Source organism: Myotis lucifugus, unplaced genomic scaffold, assembly GCF_000147115.1.
Source record: "Myotis lucifugus unplaced genomic scaffold, Myoluc2.0 scaffold_6, whole genome shotgun sequence".
NCBI lineage: Eukaryota > Metazoa > Chordata > Mammalia > Chiroptera > Vespertilionidae > Myotis > Myotis lucifugus.
This window is the reverse complement of record NW_005871054.1, coordinates 5304551-5330150: the sequence shown is the minus strand read 5'-3', so window position 1 is coordinate 5330150 and position 25600 is coordinate 5304551. Positions and strand designations below refer to the sequence as shown.

Here is a 25600-nt window from a genome sequence, read left to right as displayed (position 1 = left end):
TTGAGAGTGCCAAAGCTGTCAATTTGAACAACAAAGAAAATAAGAATGGATTACAACCCAAAGTATAAAATAATTTTAATGAATCCATACTGTTATAAGTGAATTAGTAAATGGGAGAGTTAAGCTAATCTCTCATGCAGAAGAATCAAATAAATTATGTACACACTCTACCTTAAAAGGGTAACTCCCCACTCCCTAATGGGAGCTGCTCATAGTGACTTCCTCTCAAAACAGTACAGTATGGGGGAAGGAAAAGAGTATACTATGGAAGGGGGAAGGAAAAGAGTATAGTACGCGCGCGTGTGTGTGTGTGTGTGTGTGTGTGTGTGTGTGTGTGTGGAGCGGGGGTGGGGGGGGCAGAGGGGCAGAATAGTAACTTTCTAGTAGATAAAACAGACAAATGCCACTTCAGCCAAATGATCAAGGTCAACATCAATGGTAATATATCACATTGGTAATCTGTACCCTTAATATGACGTGATGAAATGGTACTTACACTGTGATGTTCCTCTCAAAAACCCATAACCTCAGTCTAATCATGAGAAATCCCAGTAGAGTATCCTACAATAACCTTGACGGGTACTTCAGAAATAGTGAAAAATCAATGATATCAAAAGTAGGTTCTTGAAGAGATAATTTCAATAAAATGTATAAGCCTCCATCCCAATGCATCAGAAGAAACACAAAATACCATTATCAGTATTGGGATTGGAGGTATCTATAAAATATGCCCATAATTTCTTTGCTACTTCCACCATTAAGTGTTGGTGCCTCAATTCTCTCCTTTACTATGGGCTGCATTTGTGACTTGCTTCTAACAAACAAAATAAAGCTGAGTGAATATGTGTTAACATCAGCGGCTAGGGGAGAAAAGGCACTGTGCAGCTTTCTGCTTGATCTCTCTGTCCCATTACTCACTAGTTAGCCAGGGGAAGCTAGCTGCCATGCGTCATTACAGTCAAGCAACACTGCAGAGGCCCATGTGGTGAGGAACTGAGGCCTTCCTAACGGAGAGCAGTAAAAAACTGAGGCCTCCAGCCAATGGCTATGTGAATGAGCACTCTTGGAAGCAAATCTTTCAGCTCTAGTCAAGCCTTTAGATAACTGACATCCTGGCCAACATCTTCTGCATAGGAAACACTGATCCAGAAACATTGGCTAAGTCACTTCCAAGTTCCTGATCCAAAGAATACTGAAATAATAAATGTGTTATTTTAAGCCACTAAGGTTTGAACTAATTAGTTATGCAGCATAAGATAACCAATAAAAAGAGCATCATTACAGAGCCTAAAGACATTAAAATGATAAAATGGAATATTATAAGTAACTTTTAAGCCAATAAATTTTAAAACCTAGATGAATGAACAAAGTCCTTGAAGGAAACAAACTATCAAAGCTCACTCAAGAGGAAGGGAATAATCTGATAATAGAGAAAGCACCTTCTTTCAATCAATCATGAATTTCTCTCTCTCACATACACAGGATCAATAAGTTCCACAAACTTTTTACAAACAATATGATCTAATCACAATGCAATAAAACTAGAAATTAGTTAACAAAATTAAAAAAAGACCTTCCATGATAAATTTTGTAAAATCTTCTATTAAGCAGAAGAACTAAAATTTAAAATTACAAAAGTTCTGAAAAATGATATATCACTACATGTCAGCATCCATAGGATAATTTTAACAGTGATAAGAGGAAAATTCAAAGCTTTAATTTAAAAATGTATATCAATAACAGTGTGCTTTCACTGGCCAAATCTGGGACAATAAAAACATAAAAATAAGGGACGCAATGATGATAACCCATTAAATAAATTATTTTTAAAATCCATGAGACCATTATGATATAAATAAATTGTAAAGAAGGGAAAGCTATTCCTTATCATAGAATGCCAGTTAATAAAGACATGATAGAGCTAAAAAATCATTTGGCAACGATCACAGTATTAACTGACTCAAACAAGAGTCAATAATGCTACAACTGGGGTGTGTGTGGTGAAAGTTTAATGTTTCAGCTCCCTAAAAGGACTTATTAATTGCAAAGGAATAACTGGAAGATGCCACCTTAAACAGGAGATCAGAGGTAACATTATCAATAACCAGACCCACTGATATAAATACCTTGAAAAGGACACAACATTCTTCCTGGGGCATTTCTGCCAAATTGCATAATCTGAACTTGAAAACATCTGTGAAACCCAAATTGAGGGGCATTCTACCTAATAACTAACCTGTCCTCTTAAGAAATGGCAAGTTCATGAAAACCAAAGAAAGACTAATAAACTCTTTCATGTTAGAGACAGCTAAATATGAGATCTCACATCATCAGATGGTAGGGAGCTAAAATAATGTAATTGCAACATTTAAAAAAAAAGTTGAAAACAGACTCCAGATTAGATAGTGGTTATTATATCATGTTCACATATCTTGATTTTGAGAAATGTATTGTGGTTATGTATGTGTGTGTGTCACTGGTCTCATGAAATATACCTAAAGTATTTAGGAATAAAGGGGCATTACCTCTGCAACTTAATCTCAAACTGTTTGGCACCTGCCACTCTTACAGGCAAAAGTTTCATTTAGCAAGTGATTTTGATAATTCTCTCAATATTTGTTTATGTTATAAGTAGTCTTCAAAACATATGGTAATTCCTAGCATATAGCCCCATCCTCAAAAAATACATGTGCTGGGGAGGGGGCATGATGTTGGGCATAATGGTCAGGGAGCAAAAGTCTACACTAATTCTAACCTAAGGGATCTGGGTGCAAATGCCGAGGGGGAAAACCCAGGCGTGGAATCAGCCTGAGTTTAAGGGGTTCTGTTGCAGTCATGGAAAAGGAACTAATCCTCTCCATTTTCCCACGCCTTGACTTATTCAACTAAGAAACAGGAATAATTATTTTTCCTAAATGTCTGCCTCCAAGGGCAGAGGTTAACACCGAGATAGTGTACTTGGAAAGCGCCCTGTAAACTTCAAAGCCCTACAGGTATGTCTCTATATGTCCTAACTCCACCAGGGAGGCAATTTGGGAATCCGCCAGCACAATTAATTGTGTGGTCAAAATCCCCTACAAAATATCACACATAGATGGTCGGGTGCACGCGACGTGACAAGAGGGCAGAAAACAAGGTTTTCCTCCAAAATGTTCTTTCTACAGGAAACACCGATATGATGATGAGCAGGGATGCCCGTGAACGGCCGCCAACCTTCCTGGGTGCGGGTGGCGTGAGAAGAGAGGGAGGCACACAAATTCCAAAAACTGAGAGGAGTTTGAATGAATGTGGGACAGCCACTGACTCAGGGAGGAGGCAACCCAGAGAGGGGAGGGCCGAGGGGCGTGGCCATCTGTCCCGCCCCGCCCCCAGCCCGCTCAGGCCCCGCCCCCCCACCCCGTTCAAGTTCCGCGCGCGGGTCTCCAGACGCCTGGTCCGGCGCGGGGTCCCTGTCCCGGGCTTCCGGCGACGGCGGCGGTTCTCCAACCTCTAGTGTCCGGCGAGTCGTTACGGGCCGTCAATCTCCATTCCCGTAAGTCGGCTCCTCACCCCCTCGGGTCAGACTCCCAGGGGCGGCACTGCGCCCCGAGAGGGAGGCTCTCCTAGCGAGAGAGCAACACCGGGCAGTACCTGAGCAGTAATGAATCCTTCATACACGGTTTTCGCTCGGTTCTGGGGCAGAAGCAACGGGAACTGGCGCAAAAGGCTCGCTTCCGCCGCCTCCATGGCTCCCCGTCCGCGGAGCCTCAGGGGGCTAGTCGGCGGCCCGGCACTGCACATGCGCAGTCCCGCCGGCGTCAGGGCGGCGGGAGGCGGAAACCCGGCCGTTGGCGGGAAAAGGCTCGAGGATTCCACGGGCGGAAATGAAAGTCTCCTGCGAGCGGGACCACCTGGGCATGAGCGCAGACGCGATAGAGGGGGCTCGTTAGGAGACTGCATTGGCCCCAACAGGAGGCGGAGGGAAGATGGTGCTCAGCTTCACAGGGCTCAGTGAACACGATCCTTCCAGCCCTGATGGTTGCAGGAACCCGTCCGGTGGCTTCATTTGGTGTTATTGAAATGCTGCTACAACTTTGGAGGTGCATTCCTCCCAATAACCCCCATAGTACACCATGGTTTACCCGGAACCGCCTCACCTCCCCTTTCCACCATCATCAGTCTCCCGGTAACCTGCCAGCTCTACAGGGCCTCCTGGATGCCCTCGGCATACAGAATAGGTATATCCTTCTCTACGGAATAATATTATGCAAGGCAATGTATTCCATTCCATTTAATATAGCATATGCAATATATTGCAGTTCTGTGGCTTCACAAGTTGAATCCTTGTTCTTGCATTTGAGAGACACGTAAATATCTATGTACTGATCCAGACTGAAGTCAACACCAGGCTGAGTTCTGATACACTGCACTCACCAGTATCTAAGGAAAACACGAGGAAAGATAACTGATGCACTTGGTGAACCAAAGTTGGGTTTGTTTGTTTTTTTAACATTCTATGCATTTTTCTAACTTAGGAATGGTAATCATCTATTCCCTTTTACTAAGGATTGGTTAAGTAAGGGACTTACTGATAGTTACTGCATGGTTATTTGTTAATCCAATCAAAGCAGCACATTTTGAGCCCTGGTATTTGCAAAACATCACTGTAATATGCCAAAGCTGTGCAAAGATGAATAAGATACATATACCCCCTCCCCTCTCTATTGCCCTCCAAAGGGAATCAGACTGCTCAAAGAGTCTTAAAGTTTGACAAATGTGTCACAATATTCTGGGTGATTAGGGATAAATAAGAATGCTGCAGCAGTTAGATGTTAATTGCACTAAAACAGTGCTTCTCAAAATGTGATTCTGCAACCAAGAGCATCAGCATCCCCTGGGAACCTTATAGAAATTCACATTTTCACCCCTCTATCTCAGACATAGAAAATCCCAAACTCTGGGAGTGGGACCCCACCATCTGTGTTTTAACAAGCCACTCCAGGTGATTATAGTGCACGCTAAAGTTTTTCGCCCAGGACTGTGGTTCTCAACCTTGGCTGCACATTAGAATCACCTGGGAATCTTTTTAAAATCCTGATTTCTGGGCCCCATCCTCCGGAAATTCTGTTTCTTTGTTATGGGGTGGGGCCACAACATTAGTAACAAAGAAACAGAATTTCCAGAGGATGAGGCCCAGAAATCAGGATTTAAAAAAGATTCCCAGGTGATTCTAATGTGTAGCCAAGGTTGAGAACCACTGCCCCAGGAAACCTCTAGCCTTTGTTCAAAGTTCTCAGATGCTACCGCTTTGGGGGAACCTTTTTTACCTGCTGAAAATTATCCCTTTCCCTAATTGCTTAGTATGTTTTCTGGTACATTGTAAGTGCTCATTAACTATTTACTAAATTAAATATCAATTAGTCCTGTGAACAAAGTAAAAGCAAATATTCCAGGTGAGGGATGGGGAAGGGCAAGATGTGAAGGTGAGCAGATAGGAAAGAAACATCAGAAAGTGTGTCATATGGTGACAGTAGATATTTGGGCTTTTGTAGAGTTATTAATGATGCTTTTGTAAATCTGGGAACTGATCTGATAGACTTAACTTTTAGAAAAACTTCTTTAGAAAAGCTTTTAGAAAAACTTTTAGAAAAGCTCTGTAGAGCATGACTAGAGTACTGGTAAGATCAATTAGGAGATGATTACCAAAATCCAGAGAAGATGCTAAAGAAATACTTATGAGAAATGATATTAAGGAGGTGGAGAACTTGCCTCTCAGCCCTCTTTTTTAAAAATATATTTTTATTAATTTCAGAGAGGGAGTGGCAGAGAGAGATAGAAACATCAATGATGAGAGAGAATCATTGATCAGCTGCCTCCTGCTCCCACCCCCAACCCAGACTGGGGATCAAGCCCACAACCTGGGCATGTGCCCTGACTGGGAATCGAATGGTGACCTCCTGGTTCATAGGTTGATGCTCAACCACTGAGCCACCTCAGCTGAGCTCTCAGCCCTTTTTTGACATCTTCTCTTCATCCAGTTGTAACAGTTGTGGTACCTCAGTGCTTATTACTGGTCCCTCTTCTCAGTATACCCTCTCCTCTCAGTAATCCTGCGTAGTCTATGAATATTAAAATCCACCACATACTTATGACTTCTATGTGTATCTTTCTCACCCCACTCTTCAGATTTGCATACCTACTACTACAAGTTATTTCCACTTCAGATGTCTAATTGCCATCCAAATTGTTTGTGTCAAAATGGACCTCCAAAATATGGCCAATATATAATTTCTAAAGAAATAATTGACTTAGGCAATAAGCACCAATAGATTCTAAAACCATAATATGAAAGATTATCATGATATAAATATTGACATAATGAAAAATTATCAACTTAATAATGGTGGGATCAGGCTATCACCACCTGACACCTCTTTAGTTAGAAGCTAGATAGCCACACATTGTCAACAGATGTTTGGCAATAAGAAGTACAACACCAAAAATACTTGACATAAATCTAATGAAGCTTTTGGATGTAACTTCCAGTTTCCTGGTAACACAGGAACAAGCTAAACGACATCAGGAGGACAAGCAGGCAAATCCAGAATGTCAAGTATACTACAGGACAAATGAACCTATTTATTTGTCTAGTTGATAAATAGATGGGGTGGGGGGGAGACAACAGGAGGGAAAAGGACTGTTCAATTTTAAAAGAGACTTAGGAAACATTAACATTCAAGAGCAATATGAAACTTTGAATACTGAACAAACCAATTGTGCAAGCATATGCAGTGGCCCTGGGAAAGAGAGATTTCTGGGTGGTGAAGTTTTGATAATGGTACGAGACTGATAAACATCCCAGACTAAGAACAAGAAAGAGAAAATTAATATATTTAATATGTACCAGTAACATATTAAAATTTAAGTTAGCGGCCAAAACCGGTTTGGCTCAGTGGATAGAGCGTCGGCCTGCGGACTGAAAGGTCCCAGGTTCGATTCCGGTCAAGGGCATGTACCTGGGTTGCGGGCACATCCCCTGTGGGAGATGTGCAGGAGGCAGCTGGTCGATGTTTCTCTCCCATCGATGTTTCTAACTATCTATCTCTCTCCCTTCCTCTCTGTAAAAAATCAATAAAATATATAAAAAAAAAATTTAAGTTAGCGTGAACTGTTCATGCAGGGATGACCTCAGAACAGTGGTTCTCAACCATGGCAGTTTTGATGCCCAGGAATATTTGGCCATATCTAAAGATATTTTTGGTTGTCACAATGAGGAGAGAGTCGTAGGATGCTACTAAACAGTCCACAAGACAGCCCCCCCCCCCCCCCAGACAAAGGATATTGTAGCACAAAATGTCAGTAGTGCTAAAGTTAAGAAACCTCACAACAGGCAATCAAATGTCTACACAAAGAAGATAGAGACCAATGTTGATTTTTTTTTTTACCTTAGCAGTGTTCCTGGTACATGGTAAGTGCATATATTTGATAATTCCTTTTATATTGTGTAAGCTCCAGATTCTTGAAAAAGTGGGGGAAGGTCAAAGATAGATACACTATTTTGAGGGCTGAAACTTAGAAGACAAATCCTAGAAGGATTTAAAAATATACATTATCAGTATACAGGTGTTAATAGAAACCTTAGGAGTGAATGAGAACTTCTACAGCACTGGTCCATGAACCTCACTGTGGATCAAATTCACTTGAGCAGTTTTAAGAAAATACAGATGCTTGGTTTAACCCCAGAGCTTCTTCTGATTTAAATGTCTGGGAGTGGACGGTGTGATAAGCATCATATTAAAAACAAACCAAAAAAACCACACCTCTTCATATTATTTTAATGTGCAGCCAGTGTTGGAAATCTAAGATTTTTTTTTTCTGAACTGCATTCATTATATTCAGTTTATTAATAAGACATACTACATTATTTATGGTAGCTCAAGCAGTTGCCTGTAGTTTCAACAGTTTTTCTGGGTTTGCTAAAGTAAACATACCCACTGTTGGTCTCTCTGGGTAAAGTAAAAGGCCAGAAAGTCCTTGGCATAATGTAGAGGAAAGAATTTAAAGACGTTGGGAGATTAAAAAAAAAAGTAGATTAAATGGATCATGTGTCTCACCTCTATATCCTGGCTGGGCCCTGAAAACTCATCTCCCTTGCCAGTAAAAATAGAGTGAAAAGGGAAATACCCAAATATTTAAAAGTGCTTTGCTGGCTCCCCCCCCTCCCCCCCCCATCGGCTTGGAATGCTTTTGGAAGGAGATACAATAAAAATGGTATTCCTGATCTCAGTGGGGATGTGAGAAGCCAGCTGAGGCCTGGCCCAGGTGATGACTGTTAACAGTCTGAAGCAAAGTGGGTATTGTTTTAATAGCCAGATGCTACACTCAGGGATCAGGGAATGGCTTCAGTAGCAGAAATCTCTGACTGTGGTTAATTAATCATGGGGTCCCCAGGAATGAAATAGACAGACAGCCAATTAAGGTGTGTCTTGATTTATTTAACCAAAGCTATTCTAGGTCTGATGAACAGAGGCCTCACTGGAGCCAAGGTGCTAGAGAACTTTGGGTTCACCGACCCTGTGCAGGGGAGGCTGGTTCCCGTGAGGAAAGATCCTGCTGTAGCAGTACCCAGGCATACTGTGAATCTCTGCTTCGTCCTTCCGAATGGGGCTGGCAGTCGTTAACCTGAATGTGCATTGAGGAAAGGGAAATACTTCCACTCTGGAAATATTGGCTATTGCCCCAAGTGGCCACTGATTCCTGGGGACTTGTAATCCAATTATAATCAGTTTGGCAGAATTGGAGATCATTATGGAGCCCAGGTTTTAAATGGAGTTCTGACCTGAGTTTTTAAAATGGTAGCCCAAGTGGGACTCCCAAAACTTACTTGGCGTCATTTTCTCAGATCCTAAGTCAATTCTTGGAATGGATATGATAGGAAAATGGCAGAATCCCACACAGTTTTTTACATCATAAGTCAAGGCTGGTATGTTAGGAAGGTCCAAGTGAAGGCCCTTTGGCACTCTCCTTTTCTGACAAAATAAGGAATGAAGAAGAGCATTATAATCCTGGAGGTTGCTTCCTGAAAGCTGTAGATTTGGTGATTAATTAACAGGATGGTTTGGCTTCTGCAATCGCAAAGGTCTTGGAGAATGACTGTGGATCACTGGAAACAAAATCAGTTGAGGTCCAGTGGTGGCTACTAGTCTAGTTTTTTTCCTCCTTACTAGAATAAATTAATGTATCTTTCAACACTTATGGTGCAGTTATTGATCCTGCCAAAACATTTTTATCCACTTGATGTAGGCATCACCAGAAATTTACCTTCATTGATAGAAGCACCAACAAATGTTTATTGTTGTGCCTCAGGGATATGTCAGCTCTGTAACTCTATGTAGCAGCTAGTTTTCTGGAACCTTGAGCATGTTACCACTTTGATCCAGTATCCACAAAACATCATGCTGATAGGACATGAAGATCAGAAAGTAGAAATATTCCTGGATGCTTCTGTAAGTCACATGTATGCCTGTGAACTTCTGTAAAACTAAAGACCTCTTACATGACAGAAAAGAGCTGGGTGTTTGAGGATCTAGGGCAGTGGTTCTCAACCTGTGGGTTGTGACCCCTTTGGGGGTCGAAAGGCCCTTTCACAGGGATCGCTTAAGACCATAGGAAAACACATATATAATTACATATTGTTTTTGTGATTAATCACTATCCTTTAATTATGTTCAATTTGTAACAATGAAATTGGGGGTCACCACAACATGAGGAACTGTATTAAAGGGTCGTAGCATTGGGAAGGATGAGAACCACTGATCTATGGCATTCCGGGCTACTCCTTTCAAAATGGCTATCTAAATATTAAATGCAGCTTATTTGTATGTCTTATTCTGGCCATTAGCAAGATTATTCAAATTATACCCATCCATAATTGGGGCCCACAATAAAAGAAAACTTAGCACCTGGTCCACTGTTGAAGTGCAAGTAACTATCAACAGGTCCATAGTCGGCAAATACTGAATAGACACTGCTAACTCCAGGTAGGAGATAGAGAAGGATCCTCAAGTTTGGACAAAGTCCATGCCCTCTTCAATAGTTAACATTGTGTGAAAACGTTCCTGATTTGATATTAGCTCCGAGGAGACTGATATTTGGCTCATGCTACTCATAATGAACTATGTTATATCTCATTCCAGCCATAAAGTTTGTGGTGCCCAGTAATTTAATAACTGGACATGACCTCCATTCCTATACCTTCTGCAAACTGCCATACTCATTTCAACTCACATCCCTATCATAGGGAAAGTTTCTTATGAACAATTGACTGAGGATGTAAAAGTCAATTTTATATCCTGATTCAGGTAGTGGAGGAAGTGAGGCATCCTGGTTTAAGGGTGGCTCCACACTAAATGCCTCTACTAGATGAAGATGATTGCTGGCTCTTAGGGTAATGGAGAATAGAAATTGCTTTAGTGTGCTTTACATGTTAAATACTTTTCATAGAAGATGACCTGGCCTATGGTCAGGATATATGTACTGATTCCTGGGCAGGAGCTAATAGTAAGAAATATCTAGAATTTGGAAGGAATGAGATCAAAGGATTGGTTAAAAGCAACCTTATGGAATGGGTGTATGTATGGAATAGATCTCTTACAGTAATCCCAGAACCTGTAAATTTTTGTACCTCAAGCAAATACTCAGCAGAAGGCTCAAGATGGAGAAGAGAGTCCTTAATAACCAGGTAGACAGGATGGCCTTCTGGCATGGCATTTGATCAATGATCTCATCAATAGAGTGGTGATGGGGCAGGAGGCATGAGGAGGATAATTAGAAGGGAGAGAATAGAACATGGAGAGGACATTGCAAAAGACAGAGGCATGTAGAATTTTTGTCGTATGACTCTAAAAGCCCAGATGAAACCAGAGATGATGAATTTATAGCTACAATATGAACTAGAATGAGTTTTTCTTCAACATCCTAGACCGAAGAACAGAAATATTAGATGGATGCAAATTTGGGGACTTACCAGTGGCTGTAGACAGAAGTGCAGCTTTTGGGGGAGTTGGATAGGGAGGAGGGGAACTATTATTCTACCTGAGGAAATTCTGTTTTGCAACATTGGTAATTTTTTTTAAAATGACAGAGAAATAGTTTAACATGAAAGTTAAGATTATGATGAAAAGACATAAGAGGAACCAGTGCTTGAGAGTGGGATTGTGAGTCACATTAGAAAGATACTCTGATTTAGCTACAGTTGTTCAATTTGCTAGCGACTACTGCACAGGCAGACCTCTGTGCCTGTTCCTCTGATTTCTGAAACTTACCATGCCGGGAGGAGGGTAGTGAAGCAAGACAGGATATAAGGCACTGAGGGTTCTGGTCACAGAGTGATTGAGGTGGTATACCATGGGACTATGCAGAATGGGCAAAGAAGTGATTGGTGATAGACTGAAAGAAATGGGATTGTAAGATTAAAGGAGTGAAAAGGTCAAAAGTGGTGTATCTTGCATCCAATCTCTGCTCTGGCCATTAGAATTTTCTTGACCCATCTATTATTTGCTCCTTTCCATGTCTTTGCCCTACTCTTCGCACTAGAAAGCTCTGCCCTCACCTGCCAATTCATATATTTTTACTTTTTCAAATCCTTGCTCCAAAAGTGATTTTAATCATCCTAATTACACCTTAATTTTAATCTACCTTTAATCAACACCTTGATTTTGTGCTATATGAAGACTCAGCATTATAGTGATTTGTACTTGTTGATGTTTCTCTGAACACATTTTTGCTTGTTTCATATGCATTTGTTCTGTCTCCCTACCCAAACTAAAAAAAAAAAATGCTAGCAAAAACTCTTTTCTTTTTTACCCTGATATGGTGGATTTACCAGTCAGTGGGCTGTTAATACAAAAGATATGTGAAAGATGTTTTAATTTGATTTTAATCATATGGGTAGGTTCTAAATTGTCAAATCCAAGATTATACTGCTAAATCTAAATTTTGTATTTTTATTGGAGATGAAAGGTAAACAATTGCATTTTAATTTTGTATTCCTGTTTTTTGAAAATATGAACTGAATCATTCTGCAAAGGCATTTTGCCAGGAGGCAAAAATAGTAAGCTTTAAAACCCAGAAATATTGGCACCAACAAAATACACCTTTAGAAGACTTAACTTAAAATTCAGTAGGGGAGCATGAAAAATATAAATTAAGATTATACTAGAGAAGGAGTAATAGTAATCATTTTTTTTACAGGAGATTTCCTCCATCATTGAAAATTACATGAAGAAATACTAAAATTATTACTAAAGAAGAGAATGTAAATGAATCTATGGTACTGATGAGATAGTTCTTGCACCATAAATTGTTTTGTTTTTCTTAATACCAACAATGTTAGTTAATTTAGTAATAGCATTTTTCATGGGGTCCTCTTATAAACTAAACCCTTGGGTTTCAAAAAGATTTTATTTTGACAAATGCTGCTTTGCAATGTCACAGAAAATATTTCCCTTGGAAAAAATACTTTGTTTACTCCATTCATAAAGGATTTTGTCAGGATTTGATAAACTCTATTTTTTTAAACAACCCTGAAAATAACATATTATTTGCTTTTGGCTTATATATCTTATGGGATGTGTCAAAGATTCTGAGCCTTACATTTTAAAAGGCTTGTGCAACAGCAACACATATGGATCTGAAAATGACCTGGCACTTAAGAAAGTGGGCCATTTAACGAGGTCCAAATAAGATCATTTAAATCTAATCTAGAATACCAGTTTTTTAATTATGTAATATAATGTGCTGGGTTGTATAGAGGGAATTCTGCATTAAGAAGATTGGATAAAAGAGACAATTCTTCTGATCCCTTTGTTCTTTGAGTTCATAAACGAGTGAGAGAAAGCACCAGAACAATTATGAGACTCAGGTTAAACCATGATCTTTCATACACACACACACATACTTACATGTATATATAATACAGGGTATCCCAAAAAAATGTATACACACTTTAACAGGTGATAGCTCAATTTTGGAAATGAAATGTATTTTAATAAACACTGCCTTTATAATTACTCAAAGTGTGTATGTACATATTTTGGGGATACCCTATATGTGAAACATATATGGGCACATACATTAATTTTTATGACACAGTTTGGTGTTTATTATAAATTTTTTATCATAACTTCTAAAATGAGATTAACAAAGCACTATAAACATGGGCCACTGATCAAAGCTATATATATTTTTTATTACTTGGCTTCTATTGAAATTGACTTTTATATCAAATTTTTAGGTATTTTAGGTCTTAAGTTTTCAGTCTGGAAATGCAGGATTATTTGCTTCAGGTTGGTACTTTATGTTATTAGTATACACCCTGTTCATTTTTTATTTAGCTTTTAAGAAAATATTCTGAAAAACATTTTTAATCTTACCTTATACAATAGGCACTCTTTAACTGATAGGTCTTTTATTTTGTAAGAGCAATCTATATCTATATTAAAGGTCAATTTCTGTTACTACATGTAAGAATTTAGCATAAAATTAGTGAAAGTATGTTTATTTGTTTGTTTGTTTGTTTGTTTGGTTTTGTTAATCCTAACTAGAGGATATTTTTCCATTGATTTTTAGAAAGAGTAGAAGGGAGGGAGAGAAACACAGAGAGAGAAACATCAATATGAGAGAGATACATCAATTGTTTGTCTCCTGCAGGCACCCTGACCAGGGCGGGGGATCAAGCCTGCAGCCAAGGTACATGCCCTTGACCAGAATCAAACCTGGGACCCTTTAATCAGCAGGCCAATGCTCTATCCACTGAACCAAACCAGCTAGGTTGGTGAAATTATTTATTGAAACAATCTGATTATGGTAACTTTTAAGAATAAAGTTTTAGGGAGCCCTGGCTGGTTTGGCTCAGTGGATAGAGCGTTGGCCTGCGGACCAAAGGGTCCCAGGTTTGATTCCTCCGGTCAAGGGCACATGCCCGGGGTTGCGGGCTCAATCCCCAGTGGGGGGTGTGCAGGAGGCGGCCGATCAGTGATTCTCTCTCATCATTGATGTTTCTCTCGCTCTCCCTCTTCCTTCCTCTCTGAAATCAATAAAAATATATTAATAAATAAATAAATAAATAAAGTTTTAGGGAGCCAGATGATATCATATTATAAATATATGGTATGCTACTATATGGCAGGTAATAAGTCTGATTCCCTATATAAAAATTATTCTTAATCTATTACAATTGTGTCTCATGAAATTAACTATATTATAAATAAGTTCCTTAAAGCTAGGAACATATATTTCTAGTCCCTATATCACCAATTAACTGCATATTAATATGTTGTATTATATTAGGGATTAAAGTAATTACTGTTTAATAAATTTATGAATGAATATCACTTTCCAGCTTATCTGAAGTACATGATAAGAAAAAGTGAGAGCCTTTCTGCACTCTACAAAACACAATTCTTACCAGCAGTGCCCTATCTCTATCAGACGGAACTGCTATTAACATTTCTCAGGTTCCACAAGGACACTCTACCACTTTTATGAAGGAAAGAGTATTTATATGACTTAATTTTTATTTAATACATCTCCACAAGGTCCATTGCTATATAAAAATATAAGACAAAATTTACAACCTTAACACACATAACTAGCTCTTTTAGGATTATTATTGGAGACAGGTAAAAGCTTAGTTAGAAAGCTAGCAAAATACAGTCTTCTAACTAGTCTTCTAACTGATCCCTGCTTCCACCCTTGCCTCTCTATTACCAACACAGAAGCCTCTAAGATCCTTTTTAAATGAAAATCACATCATGTCACCATGCTGCTCAAATCCCTCTAATAGTTCCCCATTTCAATCAAGTAAAAGCCAAAATCCTCATAATAGTTTACAAGGTCTTACAGGATTTCCCCTGCCACCTCCTTTTCTTCTCTTATCCCATTCCCTACTTACTATTCTTGCTCACTGCTCCAGCCACACTAGTCTTGCTATTTCTTGAACACATGCTCCTGTTTCAAGGCTTTGTATTTGTATTCCTCTGCCTGTTTCCCAGATAGCTGATTCTTCTCTTCCCAGGTTCAAGTCTTTGCCCAAATGTTATTATTACTTTGTTAGTAAGAACTCTAAGTCAACTCTACTTAAAATTGTAGGCTACCACTACCACATCTTTTATTCCTTAGCCAAATTTATTTTTTCCTTTAGGCTTATTATCTTCTAACAACTATAAATTTAACTTATTTTGCTTATTGTCTATCTCCGCCCACCCCAAGAGTGTATATAGATAGACTCCATGGAACAGGATATATTTTTGTTTCATTTTCTGCCAGGTCTACAGCACTTAGACTAACTAGTCCCTTGAACATAACAGAAATTCAAATATTTATTGAATAAACTATCACATATACAAATTTTGCCTTAATTTTATCAGTTTCCATCATGTTTTAGTCATAAAGTTACTAATGAAAAGATGAATAAATAAGCTATATAATCTGAAAATGAACTGACAGAAATAAGTGTCAAATTTTACAAATGATATACATTTATAAATGATAAGCATGAATATCATATTTTCCTATAAATTATATATTGAGACCTTGAAAATATTTGGGAAATGTATGCAAAAGAATGGCTCACACAAGCATCCATTTTCAGCAGAACCTATAGCCCTGTGGTGATAGGAGAAAGCCACATTCCCACTCTGCCCCAAACTGTAGCTGAATTTGAAATTGTTCTATAGGATGAAACTGCCTCCAGATCCAGATCCACAAATGTGAATTTTTTAAATGAAAGTCAATTTGGTAGATCAGGTAAGGATAGTGTTTACTAACTCAACCCAGGCCATCACTCATGGGGAAGAATGCTATATGAAGCTGACCACTGCTGAGGAATTTATGACTTCATTACTTAGGACTTACTCAGGCTCAGGGCATTCCTTAATTTGACCATCCCAACTAATGGGTGATGAGTTGGAGCAAAAGGCAATAATCAGTCAGATATAATTAATCATGAAATATTCTTAGAGAACATTGGCAACTGGGTCTATGGTACTAACAAATAAAGTACTAAATAACTCTACTACTTGATAAAGTTATCCAACACTTCAGAGTTTGCCATTGCATGGATTTATAAACAGGTCCTGGCCACATGCACTTTTATATACACCTGATGCCAGAATCCAGTGAAGCTCATAGCTTTAGGTGGGGCTCACATGAAACAGTTGGGGAGAAGGCCATTTGGCCACATCAGCCAAATAAAGTTTGGTGATCAGTGGGATGCTAGAGGTCAAAGCAGTCTTATCCTGTCAGATTCTTCTGCATCCCCAGCACCTGCCATACTCTACTTATTCATTCCTTCAGTACCTTATTTCTTCATTCAGAAAATTTATTGAGAAAAGTAGTGAACAAGAACCAGTACAGTCTTTGCCAATATGGAGTTTACATCTAACTGGAGGGGCAGAGATAGCATAGTACAATTATAATATCTATTACAGAGGAGATGCAGAAATTTATAAGAAAGCATATAACCTAGATCTGACCTAGTTTAAAGTATGAGATATAAACTCTCATAGGAACTGATTAATCCAAGATTTGAAGGGTGGATAGGAGTTAATTAGGAAAAAAAGAGGAAGACAATACATACAGGAGTGATGCCAGTCTGAGGTAGGAAGGTGCATGGTATGTTCAAAAAATTGAAATATAAAGAATCGGAGTGTAGAGAGGAGTAAAATGATGCTAGTGTGTGAAGACAATTTTTATAATGCCTTGAAGTCAATGTAAGGAATTTTAATTTTATTATAAAGGTAATAGAAAGAGTTTGTGGTAATTTAAGCCAGAGACTAACATTATTAGACATGATTAGAAGTTGGTTGAAGGGAGGGACCACCCTGAGTATATATATAACATGCTTGATATATAAAATCTTAGTGGCTGTGGTGTTGATAATAGAAGTGTCAGGGTGAAGATAGGGATTAGTTAAGAGACTAGTAAGATAACTGCTTTTACTAACTTTTAACTAGGTCACTGGATGTTTCTAGGGATTATCTGAAATGAGCTTTCCCAGGGCCATCTTTTAAGTTATATTTTCATATATTCCAGGAGATAGCAAAAGACCTTTGAGAGGCCATTGAAGTAGCCTGGGTAAGCTATGATGGTAATTGGACAGGGCTGATGGTGATGTAGACCTGAAGAACCAAAGGATTCTAAAGATAGAAATTTGAATCACTAAGGCTTGATGATTAATTGGCTATGAGATAAGATGGGCATAACTGAAAGCATAGTTGAGTTATTTACTAGGCTCATGAACACAGAAAGAACTGGTTAGTGATTAGAAAATTATGAGTTCAGTATTGAATATAGAGAAATTGCGAGTGATGCCTGTGAGACATCCAAATGATATGAAAAATGGGCACTAGCTATATGGATTTAAAGCATGGAGGAAAGATCTGGGTTGGAGATATAAATGGGAGTAGTTTGCATTCAGATGGTAATTGAAGCTATTAACAGAGAATGGAGTCTAGACAATTGAGTAGGAAAAGAAGAGGTTGCCTTGAGAAACTCAAACATTTCAAGGCTGAATAGAGAAAAAGAGGCCATCAAAAGATAATGAAAATAAGTCATCAGAGAGGTAGGAGGAAAGCCAGTTAGTAGCAGTCATATTTATGGAATGAATGAATGTAGAAGAGTTCTTAGGAGATTGTATTAGATTCCTCTCTTATCAGGAGAACCAAAATGTTTCTGGCAGTGCTGGATATCGTAGATTAAATGGTACCTATGCCTGCGGGGAGCATTCAGTCTTGGCTGTAGAAAGTAGAAGTACACCTCCCCTACCTCCAAATACATGCCCACATTGACCTTGTGCTTGGTCCTGAGTGAGGTTGGATCAAGCTGGTCTCTTATCTAGGAGGCAGGCATTGATAGTGACAAGTTGGCCGTAGTGGGTACACCATCATCACCACCTAAGTCAGGCTACATGCTTTAGGCATTGTAACCAGCTTATCAGGAATGGACCCAGGTCATGGGAAATGACATCCTAGGCTAGGTCCGATGCTGACCAGGCATGAAAGCCAATCCCTTCCTTTCCTACCATAGACATTATACCAGTATATTCTCCACTCATCGGTGGGACTTGAAGGAATGCAAAGGGGCCAAAAAGTAGTCATATATCTAGAATGCTTAGAGGTGATTGCTTTAAATAGTACTTCTCAACTTTTAACGTGCACATACATTTCCTCGGGTTTTTGTTAAGATGAAATACATCTGATTCAGAATGTCTGATTTGTTGTCTGAGATTCTGTATTTTCGACTGGCTCCCAGGCTATGGGAATGCTGCTACCCACACTTTTATTGCCAAGGTTTAACTTACATTTGTACGCTAGCAAGCCAGAAAATAAAATAGCCACCTAAGCAACTAGAGCAGAAACTAATCAAGAGAGAGATGGGGTGCTATGTGAAGCCCAGACCTGACCTCTCGGTTCAGGAACAAGTTCTCAACAAGGTGTATGAATAGTGGTGCCCAATTAATGTGTATTGAGCCTGAGTACTTAAATAAAGGGCTCCACCATTTTGGGCCTCATGTTCCTTAGCACCTTTTCACTTCCTAGGTTCCCAAATACAAATTCCAGAAGGGTTGGAAGCATAATACATTTGTAAACCCAGATGTATAGCAAAATGTCCATGTATCAGCAGCATCTTTAGCAGTGATTTCGCTTGGGAACTTAAAAATCATTCCTGATGGGAAAGGAAATGGAGAAATATTTCTAGTAAGAAAATTGAATCCACTTAATTTTTAAAAGTGTAATTTTATAAGGTGCATATTATATAATGAATAATTATGCCTTTGTGTGTGAGGGAGCCTAGAAGAGTTGTATTTGGATGGGCAGTTAAATTGTAAAATAAAATCATACAACATGACAACTATACAAATCCTGCCTCCTGTAAAGTATGTTCAAAGTAAAAGGAAAAGCTGAAAAAAACTGGCATAGAGAGAGGCAAAGAAAAAAAACCCCACTACAGAATATATAATATAAAAAGAAGCAGATAAGAAAAATTAAAAGGAGGGTTTTTACAGGGAAAAACAATTTCATTTTATTGTAAAGACCTAAATGAGTGAAAGAAGACTTTGAATGTGAAGATGATTAAAAAGACATCATTAGCTAAAGATATTTACAAGTTTAGTCTCTTTCATTTTGATTGTAATTTTAATTAGCTGGACACTGTGGGGGGAAGAAAATGAAAGCTTACATCATTTACTTGCTCTTTAAATTGTATTCCACCTTAATTTTCTGCTCTTTAGTTCTTAATTTTCTCTATTTTTGTTCTGAGTAATCCGGTTATCAGGCTAAACTGATTTTCCCTCAGCCAGATTTAGCATTCAGTATTTGCATCTGTGAACCAAAAATTCACCCCATTGCTTTAGTTTTTATTCTTTCAATAGCAAAAACTCTCTCCAGGTAACTTTTTTTCAGTCCTTTGTCTATACAGCAGGGTGCTTTGTATAACCGTGACAGTTAAATGACTAATAACAAAGGATTCTATTTTTCAAATAATTATGCTCTATTTACAGTTTTCCACAAAATTTACTCATAAAATTTAGAAGGCATCAAAGCTTTAAAAATCTGTACTTTTACTGTTCATTAAAACCATTTTTCTGTATGCAAGCAATTTGCTTATTTCTGTTTCTCAGACAAAATAGAAGCAAAATTTTAAAAAAATCAGTATTAGTTGAATAACTTTTTAAAAAAATAACATTGATATAAAACAAAACATCTGTTTAGACTAACCTACCTTAGAGAGGTTTATCTCCAAGCTGTTTGGCTTTCTAGTAGACTATTTATTTTACATTTGTTAAAGAAAACAAAATTAGCATAGCTAACCATGTATTATGTGATTCTCAGTTTGCCCTGTCTTCCAAAAGAAATTCACTCAAATAATGGGAAGTAACAATGTTGGAGTGCCTCAATGTCTGAGGATGAAAGGCACTATTTAAGTGGTGACAAGTACTATTATTATTCTGCCATGGACAAAGAGTAACAATTGGCTTTTAAAACCATTGTGGACAATTTTATTCTGCTCCCCTATATCTCAGAAACTATCAGAGCATGGAGTTCTCAGCACTCAAACTAGGACAGCACATACACAGTGATAAGGAGTATACAAATAATGATCCTATTAATTAAACACCCCAAAAGTAGTTTTGGCTGCCAATCATAGCCATCCAGGGTGGTATAGTTAAAGGAGCAGCAAAACAAACAGAAACAACAACAACAAAAAACCAACTGTACATCATTAGTTGTTTCCATAATTCCAAAATTTAATTTGTATTTCTTTAAGGTTGTTCCTCACCTTAAAATAAAAATAGTTCTTAAAATGAATTATTCTTTGAACCTTATCATTGTTGCATTATTTTAATGAAAAGAAGTTTCACATGTTTTCCAGATATAGTTTAGAAAAAGGGTAGAATAAGAGAGGGGAACTAAGAAGTTGAAAGAAGAAATTAGAGGAGCTGTTGAGGGTGAAAAAATGTGCAGGAACTGAAATATAGGAGCAAGAGAGCTCAAGTTTCTGATTTTACCCAAGAATATAATAATAATTAACATTATAATCACTAGGAGGTGATATCAAGGAATGTTATAGAATTTTATTATCTGGAAGTGTTTTAAAATAGGATACTTGGGTCTCTCTGGCATGGTTTATGGGTACTATCGAATAGAAGGTGATGACTGATTAGCTGTCCTGTCTAGGATAAATCTCTTTGAAAGGTCTTCTTCCTTACTGAACTATTGGAATGATGTATCAATTTGTTTACAATTTGGACATGCTGCAGCAGCACTGAGATTTTATTCCAGCATTTCTTATCTTGCCCATCTTATTGCAATATATCTTCAAACTCTTGCATCAAAATCAACTGGAGTGCTAAGTATTTCAATCCCTGAGGCCACATCTTGTGGGGTCAAATACACTCAATTTGTGAGTCTGCAAACACCGACTAAGATGAGGATGGGAGGTTTTAAGAGTTAGAGATGGGCAAGGCATGGTATTCTCCAGTAAGGTGATACTACTTATCTGCTGGGGCTTCTCACCAGGCGTATTCCCAGCCTGGGTTGGTGTACACCTCTGGCTCCATACCACCTCCACCACTCCTATCATAACACTAAATAACAGGATAATTACTTGGGTAAAAGTTTTTAAAAGAAAAGAAATGTAACTTTCCAGCAAAATGAAGCAGAGTAATAATAATATTAGTGACCAACAATGATTACATTCTTACTATGGATCAAAAAGAGGTCTATGAGCTTAAATGTAGTATTTAATTCATACAACCTAGTGAAATACTACTACTACTATTACTATGTTTCATAATAAAAGATGGTTCAGTAATTTTCCCAAAGTTACATATCTAGGAACACAGGACCAGGACTAAAATCAAGGCAGCTGGACTCCAGAACCCAAGCTCTAAACTCTTCCTCTGTATAATGCAGGCAATGGTTGAGGTACTGTGCTAGGTGTGGTGGAGGATGCTGAGACTAGGCTCCTGCTTTCAAGGAACCTTACAATAATTAACAACATGCTCATCTGAATAACTTGCTTCCTCTTTTTCTCTAAAATTTAAGAGAGAGAGAGAGAGAGAGCCTGGATCAAGGAATCAGGGTGGGCGCGCCTGGATCAAGGAATCAGGGTGGGATGGGTGAGCAGGAAACAACCTTAGTTCTTTACCAAGAGGTTTGTGACCCGTTTTATACATGTTTGATTCTGTTCCAGACAAGCAACAATGAATGGAAAACTCTCAAGCCAGCACTTAACCTACAAATTGTGTTTACCATTCTTTTGAGAATTAAAAAATCTGAGAATTATTCTTTATTGGAAAAGAAATCATTCCTTCAACAATAATGAAAGAAACATTTTTCTGCTTTCAAAATAACCAACAGGTCACATATATAGGGTATTCCCCAAAATGTATACACATACTTGGAATAATTATAAAGGCAGTGTTTATTAAAATGCATTTCATTTTCAAAATTGAGCTATCAGCTATTAAAGTGTGTATACATTTTTGGAGGACACCCTGAATATACTGTATCTTTAATCTCACACTACCCATGGCAAAATTGTCACCATAGTGTTTATGTGTATTCTAAAACTGTCCAATGATGTGGCATAAAATTGCTAATTCATTTTTACTGATGATCATGAAATTTAATACTTAGAAGTTTATCAAGTCTCTATACAAAAATTGAAAAAAATAAGGTAAAAAGTCCCTAGCTGGTTTGGCTCAGTGGATTAAAGGGTCCTGGGTTCGATTATAGTCAAGGGCACATGCCCAGGTTATAGGCTTGGTCTCCAGTGTGTGTGTTGGGGGTGGGGGGGCATGCAGGAAGCAACCAATCAGTGATTCTCATCATTGATGTTTCTATCTCTCCCTCTACCTTCCTCTCTGAAATCGATAAAAATATATTTTTAAAATGAGGTAAAAAGAGCAAAATGACTTGTGAGAGAACAGAGTTCAGGTGCAGGATGAAGAATAACAAAGACATGAAATGTTATTACTTTGAAGAGAAATAAAAGAATAACAAGTTTAGAAAATTAACTATCAAATTACATTTTTTAAAAGAGGGGCAGTTAAAATGTTGATGAACAAATATAAGATGATGACTCGGGCACTAAAAACGCAAAATGTGTGGGTTCTACTAGATAATACAATAAGTACTGGGAGCTTCACTTTATAACCCATTGTGATTAAACTGCATACTGCTGAAAATGCAGATGTGATACTACCATAGTAAAACCAGCCTTTTAAAAGATGCTTCTAATTAAATCATGAAAAATCAAAAAGAAAATGTTGAGAGAAGCCATTCTGAAGATTTTATTAATGATGCATTCATGGAGAGGGCTTTATTAGATTTGAGCTAGCAAATGCTAACACTAGTATAAACAAAATGATAGATAATCATCCCTCCCCTCTAAAAAGTTTTTTCTTTCAGGGTAAAAAGGGTTTGTTGTTTTTTTTTGTAATACAAACAACTTTAGATTCTTGAGACCTTAAGGAAAAACCTCTACGAATTATTTTTTTTTCTTATAATAATGGTAATATAACCAATTGTAGATAAAGGCCCACTCTTACTGTACCTAATCTCTATTTGATAAAAATCTCTTGACTGATAAATTTTCCCTAATTTATTAACACCCTTCCACCCCAGCCTAAACTACATGGTTCATTACATCAACTATTTTCTCTCCAAGCTCTTCAACCACTATTCCTCCAGCACATCCACTTGGCAACATCTCATCCTGGCCAAACTGACAGACCACTTTCTCTGCTACCCTTGGGATGCTGGGAACAACTAGAGAAAAACCTCAGGACCATTCTGACTGGCACTATTGCACATTTATTGTGGGAACCTCACTGCTGTCCCACAATCCTAAAATTATACCCTCTCAGCTCCCTTTTGGGTTCAGTGACATTTCAACATCTTACCATATTCTTCAATTTCCTTACCTAAATGAGCTTGCCTCCTACTTCACCAAAAAATTAAAGTATGAGGTTTGAGACCCTAGGAGATATATCAGGAAAAATATTGCTACGTGAGATGTCTGAGACTTTACTGCCTATGTGTGGGGAACCGATATAGGGTTGAGCCTCGGACTGACCTGCTGGCAAAGTCACAAACAAGTCCCAGCTTAGAGGGCTCAGTCCTCTTAGCATAACTAGGCTTGACCTTATAACACTCCCTGAATCTTATCTGGGAGGCTAATGGGCTGAGGGAAGTGCAGGAAGTGTAACTATGGTCAAAACAGGTGAAACTCACAAGAGCTGTGTAACTGTGGTGACCACTGTCTTGTTTACCTCTGGCTATAAAAGGTTGGTGGGGCCTGAGCACCGGTGGAAATCCTTCCTCTTGAGTTGGACTTACTCGCCTGGCCCCCCAATATTCCCAAATTATCTCTTGTCTTTTCTCTTTCATTTGTGTGCAGCTCCTCTTCCAGATCCTGAACCCTGAACCACGCGGGACGTGGAGGGAAACATTTACAACACCTATGTTTTCTTCTAGAATTTGTATGGTTTTGCAACTTACATTTTAGTCTTTTATTCATTTTGAGTTTATTCTTGTGTATGGTATAAGTTGGTGGTCTAGTTTCATTATTTTATTTTTTTGCATATACTTGTCCAATTTTCCCAACACCATTTTTTGAAGAAACTGTCTTGACTCCATTGTATACTCTTCCCTCCTTTGTCAAATATTAATTGACCATAAAGGCATGGGTTTATTTCTGTGCTCTCTGTTCTGTTCCATTGATCTATTTGCTTGTACTTATGCCAATACCAGGCTGTTTTGATTACAATGGCCTTGTAGTATAGTTTGATATCAGATATTGTGATAGCTCCAACTTTGTTTTCCTTTCTCAACATCAGCATTAAGTATTTTTATTAAGTTTTCTGTTGCTTTTGTTAATTTAATAGTGAAACAAAGCAGGGCATTTTTGCATTAATTTGCATAATATGCATACTTGTGCTGCTGTTCATTTTCCCCTAGTTTGAGTGTTATTTCTGTGTTTAGCTATTATATTTTAATTTCCACTAGTTTTTCTTATTTTCTAATTGACACTCATCTTTTCATAGCATTCTGTTTATACTTCATAAATACAGTGCTTTATAAAATATTCATGAGACATCATAGATTATTTTTCTTAATTTATTTTCTGTGCCTGCAGTCTGTATTCTTTGATGGTCATTTCTGTTTATACTTCGTTATCATTCTCTTTCATATTCCAGGCTTTGCTCAATGCCAAGTGATGATCTATTTTATTTATTTGTGCTTAAGAATGTAATAAGAAAAATAAATGACTTTGTGATTCATATAGATGGCAGACTTTATCCACTGGCATGCTTGGTTTGGGGTGAGTGGGGTGGAAGCCAGCACCATGCTGAGAGGTCCTAAAGCAAAGAAAAAGGCTTTGCTATGGGGCAGCTGTATCACACTCCTGTATTCTCCCCAAAGAAGAGGCTTGTTTTCTTTGGAATAGGAAACTGATTTTGTTTTCTTTTTTTAAGTTGGGCAATAAATTCTTAACTTCTGGGGCTTCTGCATGTATGTGCGTATGCATGTGTAAGAAGGAGGGAGCGAGATGGGGTGGACGCAGCAGTGAGTAAATTCTGTGTGCCTTTGAACCTATTTGCAGCCCCATGTCTCACTTCCTGATGCTTTAGAGCTCCACTGTGGGGCTCAGAGGGCAGATCAACCCACTCAACACATTGCAGGCCCCGCCCGCTCTGCCCTCTGTCACCAGTCACCTCCACACCTCAACTCACCTTCCCTTTTGCCAAAATTGGTTGGAATTCCTCATCCACATCCCCTTTATTGTTTTGATATTTATGTTTCCCTTTTGGACATAGGTACCCACATAATTTGCTTTTTTCTAAAATTGAAATCATAGAATTTATAATTCATTTATATAAAAGTAAGGAATTAACACATTAAATTGACATATTTACATATGACACAAATATATCCTTATCACTTTTTACTTTGGTTTATTTTAATGTAAAGTTTTAAGTTATCTATTCATTTCTCAGTTTTCTCTATGTTTTCTATAGCATCTACTTTAGGAGAATTCTACTTATTTCACA

General features: G+C 38.1%; 1 protein-coding gene across 10 annotated transcripts in view; it reads right to left on the bottom strand.

The window, feature by feature from the left end:
- FANCL (Fanconi anemia complementation group L) overlaps positions 1 to 3783 on the bottom strand; it is a 59442-nt gene extending 55659 nt beyond the window's left edge. For 8 of the 10 annotated variants that reach the window (XR_002826946.1, XR_002826947.1, XR_002826950.1 and 5 more), the window contains exon 1: positions 3631 to 3726. Coding sequence is in view for 7 of the 10 variants with exons in the window: in XM_014447124.2 (XP_014302610.1) it covers positions 3631 to 3726 (96 nt within the window). In the remaining 3 variants the exon portion in view is untranslated. Of the gene's footprint in view, positions 1 to 3630 lie in introns of all 10 variants that reach the window. The other 2 variants (XM_006083313.3, XM_023746657.1) reach the window with 2 other exon arrangements.
- Between the last annotated feature and the right edge of the window lie 21817 nt (positions 3784 to 25600).